Consider the following 20,098-nt stretch of genomic DNA (forward strand, 5'->3'; position numbering starts at 1 on the left):
ATTGAATTTTTCCAGGAGTCTCTGAACCATAAAAATGAGATAAAGATCAATGAACTTTTGAATACAGAAACTTTAAAACTTTGATAAATGACCATTTTAGGAAGGGCTCCACTTGCACATGTGTGTGTGAGGGACAAAAATAATAAGCCTTCTTCAGTAATAAGAAAGGTAAAAATGCAAGATATACTTATTGAATGTTTTGCACATAAATCAGAACATTAGTTTCCCTGTTTGAATTGTATACATTTTTCATTGAAGACCTTCTATACCTGGTCTTTTGCTTATTGTTGAAGGCTGTACAGTGACCATAGTTGAAAACTTCTGTCATTTGGTATTGGGCATTTTTAAAAAAAATCATTTTCATAAAGATGGTTAAAATTAATTTTTATGAAAAAAGTTAGAAATAGGCATTAAAGAAAAATCCAATAAGGCGTTGTCAAACAAGTTTGCCCATCATAATTATTTGTAGCCTAAAGTCTTGCAAAACATTATTGATTGATTTCATTTATCTATAGCTGGTTTTTAAATATCACACAGAAATATATTGTTATTTTTAAGGTATTTGACAAAATTGAAAAACAAAAAAAATTAAGAGTGATAGTAGTTGTCTGACATAATGGCATCAACCCATAAATTCTGACATCATAGAAACTAGGATTAAAATTTTAAAGATATGTTAACTGTTGAAAGTCATAATATAATCATGATAATCTTTAATCATTTTTTTTTACAAAAACAGTACACTTACTTAACAAACACATGTTACATGATAGATGAACAATGACTTCAACAATATCTATAAAAAGATAGGAAATTAGACCTATTACAGTGAAACAACAATTATCAGTTATGATGAGATTGCACACTATTATTGTATAACTGGAAATCTTAAACTGAACTTCTAGAATCCTTGCTTTCACCTTAGTTTAATTTTTGTCCAGCCATTTACATAAGTTCAATTTCATTATTGTTTTGTGTACACAATTTCACACTGTTTATTCTTGAGTTTCCATTCCTTCTTCATCCTCCTCATCCTCTTCTTCTTCTCCTTCTTTCTTTTCTGGCTTCTCATAAGCTTTGTCTGACGGTGTGACAACCACTCCTTCCCATACACTCATGTCTGTTGCTATGCCTATAACATATACACTTAAATTATATGTTGTCAAGAGAGGCAAATATAAGATAGGTACAGAAAAGAACCAGATGCTTAGCAGCAGGGCACAACTTAATACGACTGCAGAGGTTGAACCCTGAACAGTTGAGACAAGTAGGGACACAATAATCAAGCTTGATTTGGATTTGAATTTGGATTCTGGTTAAATAGTTGACACAGAATAGGTTTCTGACACATAATGAATGTGGTCTAAGAGCTTAAAAATTTTAAATTGGACATTTACCTTAAATGGGCCGATGTCCAAAATCTAAATACATGGTTAGATTTAGCATATCAAAGAACCCCATATCTTGAAAACAGGGCCAATAATCAAAAATCTAGGAACATGTTCAGATTCAGCATATCAAAGAACCCAAAGAATTCAATATTTGTTAAAATCAAACTAAGTTTAATTTAGGACTCTTTTTACCTTAATGTAGACCAAAAACAGGACAACAAATTAAAAATCTAAATACACTGTAAGATTTGGCATATGAAAGAACCCTAATAATTCAGTTTTTGATGAAATCAAAAACAGTTTAATTTTGGACCCTTTTGGCACCTTATTCCAAAACTGTTGGGACCAAAACTCCAAAAGATTTCTATTTACTAATACTAAATATATTGTGCAAAAACCAAGAAAACTGCTTGCCCTTTTTTGGTCCCTAATTCCTAAACGGATGCAATCAAAACTCACAAAATAAATCCCAACATTCCTTTTGTGGTCATAAACCTTCATAGCTTTCTATTTACTAAAACTTAAGTTATTGTGTGAAAACCAAGAAAACTGCTTATTTGAGCCCTTTTTGGCCCCTAATGCCTAAACTATTGGGACCATATCCGGCAAAATGAGTACCAATCTTCCTTTAGTGGTTATAAACCTTGTGTTGAAATGTTATTGATTTCTATTTACTTAAACTAAAGTTGTTATCTGGAAACATCTGTCTTCGAATGATGCTGACGACATGGCAGACGACAACACTGACGATACCTATATATACAACCAAATATTTTTGCAGTAGTATGAAAAAAATTCAGAAATAATTTTTTTGCAATCAAACTGAAAAAAGAAACAAAAAAAACATGGTGTTTTTATTAGTTGACATTGGCTTTGAACTAGTTTAAGTAACTGTGAGTACTATCACAACCATACTTTGTGTATTTGTCTAAAATATTTTCTTCCTGTTAATCTGTTGAGCCACAATCTTTCAAACTAAAGTATACAAATATCTCATTTGCTGTGTTGTTACAACCGTCTTTGAATTTGGGAGTACAGCTGAGCCCTCACAAACATACTAAACCAATCAATATCATCTATGTGACTGTCAGAACCAGGAAACTGTTAACCAGTAGATGTTGTTGATTACTGTCTGCCTTTATAGCTTTCAAACGTTTGGGTATTGCTCATTGTTGAAGATTGTATGGTGACCTATTGTTGTTTAAATCTTATCCTATGGTGGTATGTTTAATTTATATCTTCCTCTTTAAGGGAGATAATTGAGGAATTATTCATGGAAAATTTTGTTAAATTTAAAGTTATATACATGGTTCAAACTGTCTAATTCTATTCATTGCATATATATACAAGTGAGTAAAGAGGATGAATATCTATAATTACATACCAGCATTTCATATTAGTTATAAATATTGTACACATACAATTAAGTAGTGTTTCTCAGCATCTACAATAACTTACTGGCATTTCCCTCTAATCCAAGCACCTGTTTATATCCCCCATGAGTGAGGACACGTAACAATGTCTGTGATGTAAAGCATACTTGATCTTGTTGTTCTAGGGTCATCACTGTGTGAACTCTGACAGCACCTTGTTCACAGGGGTCGGTTATTCCCACAGAACCAGGAAGGAAGAATCCTGCTGACATTAGCTGTAAACATCTCCTGTAATTATATAACAAAAATATGACCAACAAGAATGTGTCTATAATGCATGGACTCCCCACTCACACTATTATTTTCTATGTTCAGTGGACCATGAAATTGGGGTCAACATTTTTATCTGGCATTTTAATAAGAAAGATCATATCATAAGGAACAAGTGTACTAAGTTTCAAATTAAAAAACTACGTTGACCAAAACCTTAACCTGAAGCGGGAAGTATGGACGGTTGGAAGGAAGAATGGATGGACAAACCAACAGGAGAATGGACGAATGAAGGGATGCACAGAACAGAAAACACAATGCCCCTCTACTTTCATAGGTGGGGCATAACTCTACCATCGTAGTTGGGGCATAATACCATTTATCCAATCTGAACCATGGCAGTACCAGTGATGGTGTAATGTCTAAGAACATTGTGATACTAAAAAAAAACTTGCTTTATACTTGACCTTCAAGCTGAGCTAGATTTTTTTGTGTTCTAAGTCAATCTTACCCCTAAATGCTGCATGCACAGAGAAGATGGGCTGCAAAAGACCAATTTAAGTTTTTGACTTGACCAACCCATTAATGGAACCCAAAAAGGAGGGGCGAAAGATACCAGAGGAACATTCAAACACATAGATAGAAAGTATAACCTTTAGAACTAAAGTAAGCACAAAATCATGAGACCATCGATTTGGGAAAAATACCTGTAGTGAAACCAGGTAACAAATGACATCTGATACCATTGAAAATTAGAAACACAATGCCTCTTAAATTCAAAGGCAGGTTTAATATCAACATTCAGCACCATATTCAAAATGTCTTTTTTCCCCTCTAGCATGAGAAGAGCATTATGAGCCTTCCTTTGAATGAGCAGTATTATGTATAATAACAATAAAACTTACTTAAAAGCTATGTTGATTGAGATTGGTTGTCTGGCTGGATTGTTCATTATTGAGTAGTGAGCCTGAATAAAAATAATAGTTCCTAAATAACACATTAAAACAAAAGTTTCTGCATGATGATAACACAGATAAATTTCCCCTTTATACAAGTATTTACATCAAAATTCTCAAAAACATACATAGGAATCAGGTATATTTTTACTGTAGATGGATGAGAAATATCCTCTTGTAAAAGTTTGAAACCCATGCAAGTCTCCAATACAGGAGGTAGCTCTATTTTCAGTTTTCATGGGTATAATGTTAATAGATTGCTGTTCGATGTGAGCCAAGGCTTTTGTTGAAGGCAGTACTTTTGACCTTGAATGGATTACTTTATACACATTTTGACTGGAATGGATAGTTGTCTCATTGGAACTCATACCACATCTTCTTAGTTCTATGTTTCAACAGAAGAGCCATATTTACTCTTCATATATTTCTGACAAAAGCAATACATAAGACTACTTAATCTATTATATATACAATAGTCTTACCAGGAGATCTATAATCCATGGTGTAAGAGGTTCAAATCCTTTAAATCTGTTCTTTAAATCTCGTAATAACCGTATTAATACTTTTATACTGAAAAGTAATCAACAGAATTATAAAATATTGTATAGACTAATGTTCAATAATGATATCAAACTGTGTTTGTTTTATTCTTGTTGGGATGCTGGCTTATTTTGACATCTTAGTTCCAAGTTCGGGGAAGGATGATAAACATGTTGAACACTGACACACTCTATGTGTCTGTCCAAAACATGGAGCTTTTTGTTCAGTGGTTTGTTATTATTGCTTTGGATCTGGTATAATTGTTGTTTTTTTTTTTAATTGTTTATTTTCCTTGTTGATTATTTAATGAAATAAATCTGAAACTATTTTTCTCTTTTAAATTGAACAGTGTCTTGTTTTTTCTATGACATTTGTAGTTCTTAAATATCATTTCACCTAAAATGTTGTATTTACATATTCATGATATTTGTATTCATTAGTTATTTTATTTTACTTCACCTAGAATGACAAGCATTTTCCTCCACCCATCTTGCATGTCTTATACCTGCTAAGTGGGCCTGCATTAATTTACCATCCACTGAAAAAAAAATAACAAAACATAAATGAGCAGTATTTTGAAGATAACAGAGAAATGAGATTTTCTTTATCCATGAAATTACATTTGAATAATTATTAAAAAAAAATTGGTAAAGGACAAACTATTAAAATTCCATTAAAGGAAAGAAGTCATCAAAAATTCTTAGAATATAGTATGACTTTTTACTTGAAAAAAAATGAATGTCTAAGCCATTTCAATAGTTCACTGATACAAGTATTAAAATACACCTGTATAAGTATTTTACAAATTTAACTTATAAATTAATAAAAATTTACTTTTTTGAGTGAATAAAAATTTACTTCTTTAAGTGAACAAAACATTACTTATCCAAGTAGTACTCCTGACTGTTTATGGTATTAACATATGATTTTTATGAGGTTTACTCTAATTAAGTGACTGGGCACTATGATGCTGGAAAAGCTCCATTACTTACAGTGTAAATCTTGTTCTAATTTCTTCAGATTAGGTGGTATAGTTGTGATTAGACATTTAACTGTGGCGTCTGCTGAACTTATCTCAAATCCTGTATCGTTGGTCAACATACTCAACACTGGAATAAAATAATACAAAAATTATTGTAAATCATTTCAATTACTTATGTCTTCACTTGTATCGATTCTGCATTCTGCAACATATCCACAATGTTGCAAAAACAGAATTGTTTTTTTTTCACAATTTCATATTTTTAATGGTAATGTATGAAATCATAAAACATTTGGAAAATTTTTGAGTCTTGGATTTTTTTCGAAATTTGGGACCAACATGACAGAAAAAAATCATACAGATGATATAAAAAGAATTTGTAGAAAATTAAAGAATATCATGATTTTTTTACGAAAATGCAATTTTCTTTTTGGTTTTATGATTTTACAAAATGTTAATAGATGTAGGAAGATCTGGTGTGAGTGCCAATGAGACAACTCTCCAACCAAATAACAATTTATAAAAGTAAACCATTAAGCATGTTAAAGTCTTTTGAGTGTGGTTAAACTGTTTCATATGTCATTTTGACTTTGACTGTACACCTAACCAATTTGGTTTTCACTATGTAAAGTAGCCAATACATTAATTTTATAGATTTCTCCTTGACTAACAACACAAACCTTCCTGTGGATCTGTTAATTTCATATCTTCTACTATTTTATTTCCTAGTGCAGCCACAGCTTCCTCTACAAAACAAACAAAAATATCATTTGTATCATGTTTTCATATGTTTGACTTTTTCACCAATACAAAGTTCCATATTAAAGTTAGAAACGATGAAAATAAATTAAAACAGAAATGACAGTCCACAATCTTATTAAAATAAGTTCTCATCACTTGCTCCTCCATTCTTAATATGTCGCTGTGTGAAAAAATCAAGGAGCAAGTGATGAGAACTTATTTTAATAAGATTGGACAGTCCATGACTTATTAACTAATAGAATAATAAAGTACCCCCAAAAATTTGCAAACAATTATTTCACCCTCCGTGTTTCATCACGAAGCAACTCCCCTCTTTCCAAAACTAATTCCACACAAAACTCTGCAAAATATGGGCATAAAACTTTTTTTTTGAAACATAACAAGGAACTACAACAACTATAAAACAATTTTAAAAGAGAATTTCAAAAAGACGATTCAAAGTTCAAAATATAAAACACAAAAAGATCAAAATGAAGCAACAAATGTGATACATTACATAATTAATTTTTTAAAGCCTGTATTAACATTATTTGCACATTAACTATAAAGAAATCTGCAACTCTTAAATATTTCTGCATACTTGACCAATTATTATCTGAAATCCTGCAAGTTTTCAAAGTAATTTCAGATAATGGTTTAGGTTTTATAGATTTATCATGCATATATAGCATGTGTTGCTCCATTTTAAAACATAATGAACTTCTAAACATAATAAACTGAACAAAACGCGTAGATCTACTCACTAATTCGATATTCTTGACACAATTAAAACACACATAGTTACAACATGTTTCTAATGAGTATGTCATACACTTAATGATTATTTTTCTATTAATCGTATATTTCTGTTATTCTGTTTTTTTGTGTTTTTTTAAATGATATAGAATAATAATATGAGAGACAACTATCCACCAGAGATCAATTGACATAAATGTCAGCAACTTATATAATTACTTTTTAATTTGTATCCTATATTTTGTATCAATAAAACATTGTCTACAATGTCAATCATTAATGTTTATCTGTCTAAGGGAAATAACTCAAACTATTTGGGTTAATTTATTTAAACCTTCCATCAAAAATATCCTACACAATAAAGAAGTGTAAGATTAAAAAAGTTGATAACTTATAATGTTTTTCCCTCATAATTTCTATTTCAAAGGGGCATTATGTCTCTACAGAATATATCTACTCTTAATATCAATCTCTTATTGCTGATTTCAATCCTTGATTTAAATTTCAAAATAATCCTACAAGAAATGTATGCTTAAACATATTAAAAGGTAAAACAACTGTAATTAAAAGGGGCATTTTTTTTTTTAAATTGCACAATAGATAGTACAACTTTCGTAATTACATAGCATAATTATGACTCCCAAAAAATGGTAAAAATCAATGTATTGTATAACTAACCATATTTAAAATATTTTACTTAATAGATATAAGTTTTACTGTACAATCTCTCTGGTTAAACAGTAACTAATTTACAGGGATACCCGAATGAATGTAAGTTGTGAAACAGCAGAGAAATATGCAATAAAAGATTCATAAAAAAAAATCTTAAAAAATAGTACTTTATCCAACACATGAGTATTCCAACATCCTGCTTTAACCAACAGATTTTCATGGTTCCGAAATATGCCTATCTTTTCAGAATAAACCTGATTATTAAGACACCCTGCTTATTTGACATTTTTTTTTATCCCCCAGTGTGTCATATTAGGCGAGTTACACTGTACTATTAAAAACTCTCATAGTGATTATTTTTAATTATCATACCAAAAATCTTAAATGACTTTGGTTCAAAGAAAAAGAATTGTATCTTTTCAAATTTTGACAGATGGTCCCCTTTATTACAGCCTTAGGTTTAAGAAAATAAATAAAATCTCCCTTCATACTTACTGGTAGGTAAAGTTTTTAACATAACAACTATATCAGCTACATTGTGTCCAGCCATCATTGTTCCCTTCTTAAATGATCCAATCTGTCGAACCTCTTCTATTTGCTGAAAAGTCAATATATATATAATAAACATGGCAACTGCAGTTGAATAGAGTTTGGTTACACAAACATGTGATTCTTGTTTTGTAAGATCGTATAATTATCATTAAAATTTTAAACTTGAAAAACAAATAGCTAGTTTTATTATACAGTACTTCTAACATGTCTGACAGCACATTAACCTAAACACTTTACTACATAATATCAAGCTTTGTTTAAAATCAGATTTTTTTTCGGCACAATTTCACAGATCCTCAAATTCCCTATAGAAAGATTTAATGGCTGCCTCTATGGAAGAATTCAGTGATGATGGCAAGGCCTTTGGTAGTCTTCACTAAATACATTTGATACAAATATGAACTTAAGAGAATTTAGAGGATGATATATGGCATAGACACTTGTCATTTGTAGAAGAAAGAACGACTACATTAATACCTAGATATGAATATAAGATGTGGTAGGATTGCCAATGCAGCAACTATCCACCAAAGTTAAAATAATGTGTATGTAAATTTTTACAGGACACTGTACTGTGTCACCTATAAAAGGCTATTAAAAGAAAAATATGAAACAATTTAAACAGGAAAACTAGCTTACATCATTATTTTTTTTTAATTCATGTTATAAATACATACAGCAGGTTCAAATGTTGCTGGTGTTAAAACTAAAGCATCTAATGCACCCTGAATCTTTGTTACTAAGGACAAGATGGCCGACTGTTCTGTTGCTGATGGTGTTAGGTCATTGTGTCTTTTAAGCAGGGCCTGAAAAAGATATATTCAACATTGAAACAGTGCACTGTTACATTAAAATTAGGCCTAAAAAAGATAGAATGACACTATTTATCTATGATTATATATTATTGTTCCAACACTTTTTGTTTGAAACAAAGTTTCTGTATATCAAGGGTGCAGAATTAAAACAAAACCATACTTATCACATCATGCTTAAGACATTTAATACTACAAGCAAAATATTGCTTTCATCAATAATAGTACATCAAAAAGGCATGCACTAACAAAATCAACTCCTAAAAACTTGAGCTTGAATAATTTTTGCTGGCTTTGTCAGTAATGCACCTTAGTTTATAACTTACCCAAGACGATAAATAATGCAATATAAATCATTTAGAACTTATCAAATTGGATCCTCATTTATATGAATATACAAATTAAGTCAGAAAAGCAGTGATAATACACCAACAAGAAATAATCAAGAAAATAAACATGAAAAAAAAGAATCAGCAAAAATAAGTTGATATATCTCAAAAAACATGTTTAACTCGCTGCATTTTTGCACATGTCCCAAGTCAGAAGCCTTTCGCCTTTGTTAGTCTTGTATGATTTTAAAAAATTTAGTTCATTTATACATTTTGAGATAAGTATGATTTCCATTATCACTGAACTAATACACATTTTTGCTTAGGGGCCAGCTGAAGAACACCTTGAGGTGTGGGATTTTCTTGCTGACTTGAAGAACCATTGGTGGCCTTTGCAGCCGTTTTTTTGCTCTTTAGTCATATAGACTCTTGACACATTCCCCATTTACATTTTCAATTTTATGGTTTATTGTAAATGGATGGCATACTTACATCTGTGAAGCTTTTATCATCTGGTGCAGGCTTAGCTCTTGTAAAAACAGTCTCGCACTGTAAATAGAAAATATAAAAATACAATGTCTGTATTGTTATGCGTTTAATTTTCTACATTGGCTAGAGGTATCTATATAGGGGGGAGGGTTGAGATCTCATAAACATTTTTCACCCCGCTGCATTTTTGCACATGTCCCAAGTTAGGAGCCTCTGGTCTTTGTTAGTCTTGTATTATTTAATTTCAGTTTCTTGTGTACAATTTGGAAATTAGTATGGCGTTCATTATCACTGAACTAGTATATATTTGTTTAGGGCCAGCTGAAGGGTGTGGGAATTTCTCGTTACATTGAAGACCTGTTGGTGACCTTCTACTGTTGTCTGCTCTATGGTCATGTTGTTGTCTCTTTGATACATTACTCATTTCCATTCTCAATTTTATGTTGTATTGTGGATTTGTGCCATTTTGTGGTACAATGTACAAATTTTTCATAGTTTGAGCAAAAATTGTATTTTCATTGATATTTGATTTTGATGTTTTGTAAAAGTCTGCAGATATTTATGTTGACATACATCTTGGTATTTTATTGATCATTTAATTTTGTGCATGAAAATTAGTATCTCCAGAATAATTATGAATCCACCATATCATAGAACAAAACACATATGGAGACAGTTATGAAACTTTAACGTTTTTTTTAATCTAAAAAAACATTTATTGAAACAATTTCTAAACTACATAACAAGGGAGTTCTCATAGCAAGAGACAATCACATCAACCAAAATATCGTAGAACAATGATATACTATCAAATTTTCAAGTACTTATATAGTCAGAAACCTCATAAGAAGTTGTGGTCTGTCTTAAAGCTTTACGCTATTTTGATACTAGAGATTTTTTCTATTGGCATATCTTTGGCTGTGTCTGTTGTGAAAGGAGTAGGTCTGGTAAGGACCGATTTTGGCCTCAAATTTCAGTTTCATCTGATGAAAGATTTTGACCACTTTTTAAACACTTAAATGTCTATTTCATATGATTCAATTAATTTTTGTGAAAGATTTTAACTTATTTAGTCATTAAAAACGATCCGATTCAGGCTCAAATATGAAAAATCTACCAAATATACGAAAAAATGTCAATTTTCAGATGGTTTTTGTCAAAAACGAAAGTGGCCACATCCGTGTTCATCCACAATCTTTATATATGTTATGTATTCTCATCAAATACAACTTCCATTTCAATATTGTGGATGAACACGAATGTGGCCACTTTTGTTTTATACGGAAACCGTCTTAAATTAAACTAAAATGCTGGAATTGTGAAGATTTCAGTAATTTAACATGACTTAATGGTGCTAGTACTCAATATATGTGCATTTTAATGTCAAAAACAGCCCATATTTATGTAGCAAAACCATTCTTCTATCCAATAAATGACTAAAAGTTTACTTTCTATCAATTTTGTAAAAATGCTATATTTTGGGGCCTAAAAGGGGTCTTACTGGACCTACTCCTTTATTGGTATTTCACATAGAAAAGAAAGTTTAAATATGTATAGACATATATTTGTTAATTTATAAGACTGTATTTTGCTCTCTTATAAGTCTTTTTATAGATATACATGATAAACAGTCACTTATTATTTTGTGGACCTTTACCTGAACTAGATCGAATGGAATATGTGGTATGAAGGCTCTGAATCTGTAAAAAGAAAGAAATATTTTATCTCTTTGTAAATCATCAATAATATATTTTCATTTGAAAAGACTTCATTCAGAACTAAACATGTTCAAAAATATGTGCACTTGTTTCAAACTGAAACATACACATGTATGCTTATAAAATTGAATTTCATCATGAGTTTTTGTTATGTATTCAGAGATATTTATATGTACAACAAAACTATTGTTTAGACATCTGTCTTTTGTTTAGGAATGTATCACTTTTTAAGTGTTGGTTTCAGTTGCTGTCTTGAATGGTAAATTCATTGACAAATTACATATATATAACTCCTTTATCTGCATGTATACGTAACATTTGTGTAATCTGTATCTAGAATTTCACTCTGTATTCCTGACGGAACTAGTGAATTCTTTTTATAATTATTCTTCCCACTTTAAACAAAACTTTCAAATTTTTTCCCGCCTCTTCTACATATTAACTACAGGTAACAGATTTTCCAGTTTCCACCTCGGGTGTGGGCTTTCCATAGTCAAGATGGTGGAAAAAGTGAAATTGTATTGTATTTTTGCTTTGCAACAAACAAAGATGGATTACAGTTTATATTTTGGTACCTTGTTTTCTTCCAAGGGTTTTTTGCTATAGTAGAAGGAACTTGACCGTTAGATTCTAATTTGGCAGACTGGACTACATGTACTTTAAATTTATTCCATAAAAAGTTTACATCTAGCTACATTGTACATGTATATGCATAGTGTATCATACAAGTACCTGAATAATGACCATTGTATACTTACGGAGGTCTTGGTCCCATGGGCCTCATCATACCTCCCCTCATTGGTCCTCCTCTTCCTCTCATGTGTCTAAAATATATATTAAGTTTAAGAAACATTGACAACTCTGACTAAAAAAGAAAAAAGACGAAGTAAACAACATAGAAAACTAAACACTAATCAACACGACCCAACACTGGGAGTGTCTCCAGTGCATCATAAAGAATAAGCAGATCCTGCTCCACATGTGGCACCCATCATGTTGCTCATGTTATTACAAACCAAGTAAATAGTCTAATTCAGTAGGTGATATTCACTTAAAGGAAACAGCATTGTACATGTTGTAGTTACATATGAAACAATATATCCAATATCATCTGTGAAACATTAATTGCCTTCAACTAACGCAACATCTGTAAAATTCAAGAAGGAATGATTTCAGCTTCACAATTTAGTACTATTGGTTTCATTGCTTCCTTAAGAGCAGCAACACCATATCAAGGAAATCAGGATAGAAAATAGAAGCATGGGAATATTGGAATTCATGTTTTTTTTTATTGGGAGATATATATCATCATGATCATTGTGTGATGTGTTTTTGTACTTATAACAATTTTCACTTCTTTATGGCATGTACGGTTTTTCACTGTTCAGTTTTTATTCACGTGTGTAATCAAATTTTAAAAGCATATTCTGTCAAATGGTTTTAGGTATCTAGATTGTTTTGTCAAAGCTTACTACGATCTTTTACTGTTTCCGATTATTTTACAATTTTGTATGTTAAAAAAAGGTGTCATATGTTTTCGTATGAAGTAATAAATGAGTCAGTACACAGACAGGAAAATGACTATAAAATCTTGAAATGAATCTTTTTTAACGCTGTGGTTCTAGTTATAATTATTGCTTGAATCAGAAAAAAAGTTATTTAATTCATTAATTTTACAGTACTAAAATTAACTATTACATTGTAAATAGTTTTTGGTTGATGTTCATGATGTTTCAAGTACAAAAAAAAATGTACTGAAATTCTAATATTTTGATTTTTTTTTAGATTGGCACTGACAAAAGACCTTATTTTTCTAATGTAAACTTGCAGCTTTTGAAATATTGATTGTTGGTTTCTTTACGGCACATTAGCACAAATAGGCTATATCACTTTTAAAATATTTGATTGAATGTAAAAAGCTTAGACTGTTTTCATCAGGTTGTTTGAAAACAATTGTCAATAGTATGTTGAATGAATGGAGTTTGAACAACCTTTTTATACTAGGACCCAGTTAATTTTAACTCACTGGTTTGTAAAAAAAATTAACAAATAAACACATGACAGTCACATGTTTTGATCTGGTGTCTGACAGAAATTCATGTAACTCTTCAGACTTTTTCCCAACAACTAGTGATGCATATTTTTGAAATTAAATAAAAATGGCTAAAACTGGTCAGTTTTACTAAATTTGTTCTAAAGTCTAATCTATATAGAGCGATTTTGAAAATGTTTTAAAACTGTCAGTGCAGTTCAGTTGTTCCATATATGGACCATAATTTGGTATTCGGCCTTTGGTTTCTTTTTGTATCCTTTTTTATAAGTTCTAAAATTTCAACTTTTATTTTGTGGTTTGTGTTGGTGTTACAATAGTATGAGTGGAACAATTGAGTTTTTTGAGAAAAAATTCATACATTTTGATTCACCGTTTACGTGACATGAAACCAAACAGGAAACCAATCTTTATTTTCTTTATTTTGCACAATATACTGATATAATTCAAAAGGCATAAATAAACACCATTACTAGTGTTACTTGCTTCATGTTAATATTTAAAATCTATTTTCAATGTCATGAATGTTATATTAAAGTTTTTTTTAAACCTGACAGGAAACCATAAGAAACTGAAACCATTTTTTTAGTTTTATTTTATTGCAAAATCTGCTTAAAATAATCTGAACAGTATACTTTTTCTTAAAATCCATCTTAAATGTAACAGTATTATAAAACTCCTAAATATGTGCTTGTTTTGAAAACAATTAGTACAATTTATTCAGAATTTTCCATATTTTCTTCATTGATACAGGATAACATAATTGTTGTATCTTGATGTTTAAGGTGAGAGGTACGTAAATGAACGCCTCTAGCGGAAAACAGGAAAATCGACGTCTGTTGTTATGGGAGTTATCTCCCGTACACCACAAAAAAAGTTTTCAAGATGTCGGAATATGTTCCGCTTCGTCGGAATAATGATCAATAATGGTCAAGTATTGAATGCACCTCATCATAATATATCAAAAATTGAAGTATGTAAATGAAATATCTTGTCACAGTTAAACAGTGCTTCCCTCCCATGAAAATAAAGTAACTTGGCTTTACGTGATAGCCGGAGAGTGAGTTGACCAACTTTAAGCTTGCAAAAACTGCTATTAATTACCATAATCGTTTAGAACTACAAAACTGTTTAAAAGAACAAAGAATCGGTCTCGGAAGTATTTTGTATATGCATTGGGGTAACTGTACATACATTAACTTACTACACGCCGGTAATCGTCACATATCAGAGACTTAACTTGAAAATCGGGAATGTTGATACGGGACGTGAAAACGAAATGTAGTATTGATAAGCATATTACAAACGTGATGCATTACACACATACACTCACACAATAACAACTTAAAGCATACTCAATAAAATGTCATTTTATTATTTGGAAATTCTATAGCTAAAGTAGTCACAGACTTACATTCAGTCATGCACTTTCATTCAAAGAAATAAATTTATTTCTCAAAGCAATTGTGAAAACGTCTAGCACGTATTCAATCTTCGACAATAGGTTAGTTCTGATCCTCGTGTTTTGATATTCCTGTTGTATAACTAGTTTCGCATTTAAATATAAACATATGGATGTTCATACAAACAAAAAAACTTTCTTAATAGTGCTTTCTTTCACGTCCGTGATATGGTCTATAAATAGAATTTGAAAATGAAAGTACTAGTAAAAAAATGTTACACATTGCTTTTCACTCTAGTTGAATTGAATGGAGCATTGTGAATTACAAGCTTCTAGCATGAAAACGCGGTAATTAGGGAAAAATAAAGCTCCGCTGCATGAAAATCACTCTTTAATTCCACTTGAAAGATGAAATAATTAAATTTTGCAAAGTATATAAATATTATACTGAAGATTTAGAAATTTCTGCGTGCATCAATCAATTCATTTTAAAAAGCGCAAAATTTCGTAATTACTTATTTCGATTAAAGTTGATGTTGTTTGTATACATGTGGCACAGTGCAAATGCTGCTATTAAAAGTAAGAAAAATTGTGCACATCCTGCTACAAGCATGAAATTCGGCAAACAAATTTAGACTGGATACTAGTACATTTATCAGAGAGTTCATCTAATGTGTGTTCAAAGTCCGTGTTGAACAATATATAAACAACACATAGCTGAGAGGGGGATAGAGCAGACTGTTACCCCGAGGAAACAGTGTCAACCGCGGAGAAGCCAAGGTTGACCATACTTTTTCAAAGTGTATTTTTTTGCAAAAATCTAATCCTTCCAGGAAAAAGAGGAGGTATTGAGGGTGTACACAAATAGCGCACAGTACAGTTTTACGGAAACCCCGACTAACAAAAATATCAAAAGATAAATAAGTTGGAATGTAAATACATTTGATTTTAAGTATTCATATCTATGCTTTGCTGTCAATATAATAATGGAACAAAACCGACGATCGGGAAAAATGTAGGGATAATATGCTTTAAACTTCAAAAACTATTTTGTTCGGCTTTAGCCTAAAATTCAATTTTATCCTACATCTCCTTTTTGTGTCATAAATAAAACACATCAATTAAAGTACTAGTCTGTTGTGATTGAAGTATGTGTTCCGTTCTTGTGCCATTGAAACATAATTTTATATATTTTATATTCATGATTTTCTGCAAGTACCGGGTGAATAGAATTTTACTTTTGTATTTTATTTTGCACCCGCCGTAGCAGAGGGGCATTAAGTTTTACACTTGTCCGTCAGTCCGTCCGCCCCAAAATTGGTTTCCGTTTTTTTACTTTACTTTGCCTCAACCAAATGTTAGGAAACTTATACACAATGCTTAACACAGATTAAGTTTAAATTAATAAATCAGTTTGAACTAGTTATAAATACAAAGGATCTTGTATAATCACTGAAAAAAAAAATTAGGTTATTCGTCCTTTTTTTCAGACATAATAATATTCTCTAAAACGCATTAGTAGTGCTGAAGAAAAAAATAATGAAGCGGTCGTTGTCTTGACAATTCTGCTGATTTAAGCCTTGACGTTGCGTAATCCTTTCGGCGACGTCATGATTTCCCCCCTCTATTCCCGTCAGCAACACCCTTTCAACGGCTGATAGATGAAAAAGGAGTTCGGTGACCCCTTGAAAATTATATATCAAAAGAAAGGAAAATAATACCTCAAAAACATTAGAAAAATGGTGGGATTGGTTTTAAGTGCAGAATAAATTAAGCTTGAAATTTCTTTTTTTGTGTTCAAATTTGACGTTATGTCTATGAACTTTATTTTGTATCATTACCATTTTCAAATGTCTGGAACTCGGAAACTACATTTTTGTAGATCGGTTACCATATTCAATTTTTCAATTTTTCATTATATTTTTAAAAGTTCTACGTGCATACAATTTCTTTTAACAATCGCAGGACAAGCCAGTTACCTTAAGCCAAAAAAATGTATTTATATTTGGTTTTGATATTCCAGTTATACATGTATACAATTTATTCCAAATCATTGGCAATGTAACATTCTTTAAATCCAGTAAAGAAAAAAACTTTTAACTTGGAATTATAATCTTTAAAATAGGCACAATGTGATACTTGTGACATGTACACCATCTACATGGTTTCTACATTTTAACCTACTTTAGTGGGCTAAAATCAATAAAGTACTTCCTTTCAAGTCATGCATGGTAAAAGTTTACTTCTCCTTTGACAAGTTTATTGCGTTTCTGATAAGTGTTTGCAGAACATGAATAAAAAAATATTAATTAAAAACTGTGACAAAGATGTCAACTTTGTACATTCCAAGTGTAACGGTATATTAACATGTATTTTTTATTAAATTATATTTATTCACCTAAAATATCCAGTAATATTTACTGCTGAAGTTAAATCAATCCAACGAGCATTGGTACAATGATAAGAGACGTAATTTCGATTGATTTTTCCAAGGACTCTTCACGTCATTATCGGGAAACAAAGTGTGTTCCAACGTCTGTCAAATATGAAATCGATTTTGTCAAGTCATTGGGCATTTATTTTCACACAGGATCGTATGTAACATTATGCACATAGGAAAAATAACAAAAAGCAAAAAGTAACGCGAGGAACGACACAAAAATACAGTTGTAGAATCTTTGAAATTCGTATATTTCAATTTTTTTTCTAGGGAAGAGTAACATACACTTGTATGTTGATAAAAATAATGGCATCTTTAGATGTAGTTACAACTTTTCTTACAGTAATTCACATTTTATCACTTTTCTATAGTTATAGGAAACGGAGCCCAATAGCAAATTATGGTCCATATACAGAAACAATAAAACATGTCACTATGTACAAGTTTGCAATACACCTTATCGCTATTAGTCGACCCGGCCACTTGACCTTTTGATGCATACAACAATCACTTTTCCATTGTGGCGTCAGATATTTTGTTTTATGACGTCAAAATTTTACGGGAACCTGTTTGATATCCAGTAATGGCCGACAAATAGCGATATGGGCCGAGTTCACTTGAAACTCTACAATCCACTGCGGAGTTAATAGATTATCACGTGAACGCACTCGAGTTGATATTCGGAACAACTCTAAGTAACTCTAGGGTAAGGCCCTGATAAAGCATAAAAAATAAAATATTCTCATTGGTTTGACGTCATTCAAGAGTTTCTGGAGTTTAACCCTGGCTCGGTGAGGGTTAGAACCAGAGTACGAAGGATTAACTCAAGGTTCAAGTAAAATCGTATTGTTGAAACCCAAGTAAGTGAAGTTAACTTGATAGTTTCAAGTGAACTCGGCCAAGGTGTATCAAAACTGATGAAATATGAATATGAAAACATATAAAACGATCACATACTGTGCATGCAGGCCCTGCCAGAATGTTGCTTCATGTCGAAATGATCACAAATGACATTTGAAATGTGATCATCATTATGTTGTTGTTGAAAATTGTACCAAAATTATGTATGCAGTGAAGTCAAGTTAGACAAGTATACTGTTCTGTTGCTTCAAAGGGGGTTTAAGAACTGGTGGATATTGATAAAGTTTTCTAGACATGAATATCAGCTAAATCAAATATTAAAAGACATAAACCTCATTGTTTTAGAATGCCGGCTCACGTTGTTTACATCCGGATGTTGGTGAAAGCAACGCACGCGTGAGAACACATTTTTGTATGTTTCCGGAAAGGCACTGGCTACGGTTACATGGAAATGTAACAATAATAAAAATATTATTGTTACATAGGAGACTAAATGCCGGTATGCAAAGTCGGGTAAGGAACCGATTAATTACGAATGTAACAATAATTACTGAGGCTACGGTTACATGGCGTTATTGTTACATGAAAAACAGCAATATACGATGGGTCTATTAAAATGTACTAGATAATAAAAATTAAAGACATTTATTTTATATTTACAATACATACAACTATTAAATATAAATTTTTGAATTATTTATTTGCAATGACATTTTCTACATATCCAGTAAGTGGTTTTTGGAGCATTTCTGAGTCCGACACATTTTTACTCACAGATACTCACAGATCCTCTTCTGACTGTAGGATTCCTGAGGAATCCTCTTCTGTCAGCTCCTTGTCTAAACTTTTTTTACTTAGGTCTTGTCCGGTCGTGTGTATTTTTTCACTATAATTATATTTTTGTGTTTGATTTTCCCAGTAACGGTCTAATCTGGCTTCAAAACATGGTATTGTTGGTGCTGATACTACTTTTTCTGGTAGACTGTTCCAAATTTCTACTGCTCTTTGTGTAAATGTATATTTCCTTACATCTAGTCTAGATCTTGTTTTATACAATTTGAGATGGTGTCCTCGAGTGTTGGAGTCAGTACACGGTGTTATAAAGTCTGATACATCATCATCATATTTTCCTGATAGTATTTTGTACATTTCTATCATGTCACCTCGAGATCTTCTGTAGGCTAATGTTGGAAGTTTTAGTTTTCTAAGTCGTTCTTCATATGTTAATGTTGATAGTCCAGGTATTTGTTTAGTTGCTCTTCTTTGGACATTTTCAATGGCTTCAATTTGTTTCTTCAAATGTGGACACCATACCTGGTTGGCATATTCTAGATGTGGTCGTACTAAAGCTGTGTATAATAATTTAAATGTATTCATATCCATGTATTCCATTGTTCTTCTTAGTATTCCCATGATTGAATTTGCTTTGTTTATCTTTTCATGCATATGTTGTTCAAATGATAATTTGGTGTCAATGGTAACTCCTATATCTTTCTCAGCTTCTACATATTCCATCGGTGTTATTCCTTCCTTCAATGTGTAAGCTTTCTGTTCTACTTTAGATCGTCCAATTCTCATCACCTTACATTTGTCTGGATGGAAGCATAGGAGCCATTTTTCTGACCATTCATGAAGTGCATGAATGTCTTCTTGCAGGTGTTCACAATCAGACTGTTGAAATATACCTCTAAATGCTTTGGTGTCATCTGCAAAAAGGTATGTGTCTGTGCCAATACTGGTGACTTCAGGCATATCATTTATATA

The 20,098-nt window shown here is 31.4% G+C and overlaps 1 protein-coding gene across 1 annotated transcript; it reads right to left on the bottom strand.

The window, feature by feature from the left end:
• Positions 1–351: 351 nt before the first annotated feature.
• Positions 352–18,755, bottom strand: LOC134718482 (interleukin enhancer-binding factor 2 homolog). The gene is made up of 13 exons (XM_063581041.1): positions 18,667–18,755; positions 12,340–12,405; positions 11,521–11,563; positions 9,867–9,923; positions 8,911–9,039; positions 8,177–8,279; positions 6,193–6,258; positions 5,523–5,639; positions 4,990–5,068; positions 4,473–4,560; positions 3,940–4,001; positions 2,850–3,052; positions 352–1,132 (listed from the first exon to the last, which is right to left on the bottom strand). Exons 1-13 carry the CDS (start codon positions 18,669–18,671, stop codon positions 996–998), a joined length of 1,155 nt encoding a protein of 384 aa, XP_063437111.1. The 5' UTR covers positions 18,672–18,755; the 3' UTR covers positions 352–995.
• Positions 18,756–20,098: the final 1,343 nt, after the last annotated feature.

This window comes from Mytilus trossulus, chromosome 5 (genome assembly GCF_036588685.1).
Source record: "Mytilus trossulus isolate FHL-02 chromosome 5, PNRI_Mtr1.1.1.hap1, whole genome shotgun sequence".
Lineage (NCBI taxonomy): Eukaryota > Metazoa > Mollusca > Bivalvia > Mytilida > Mytilidae > Mytilus > Mytilus trossulus.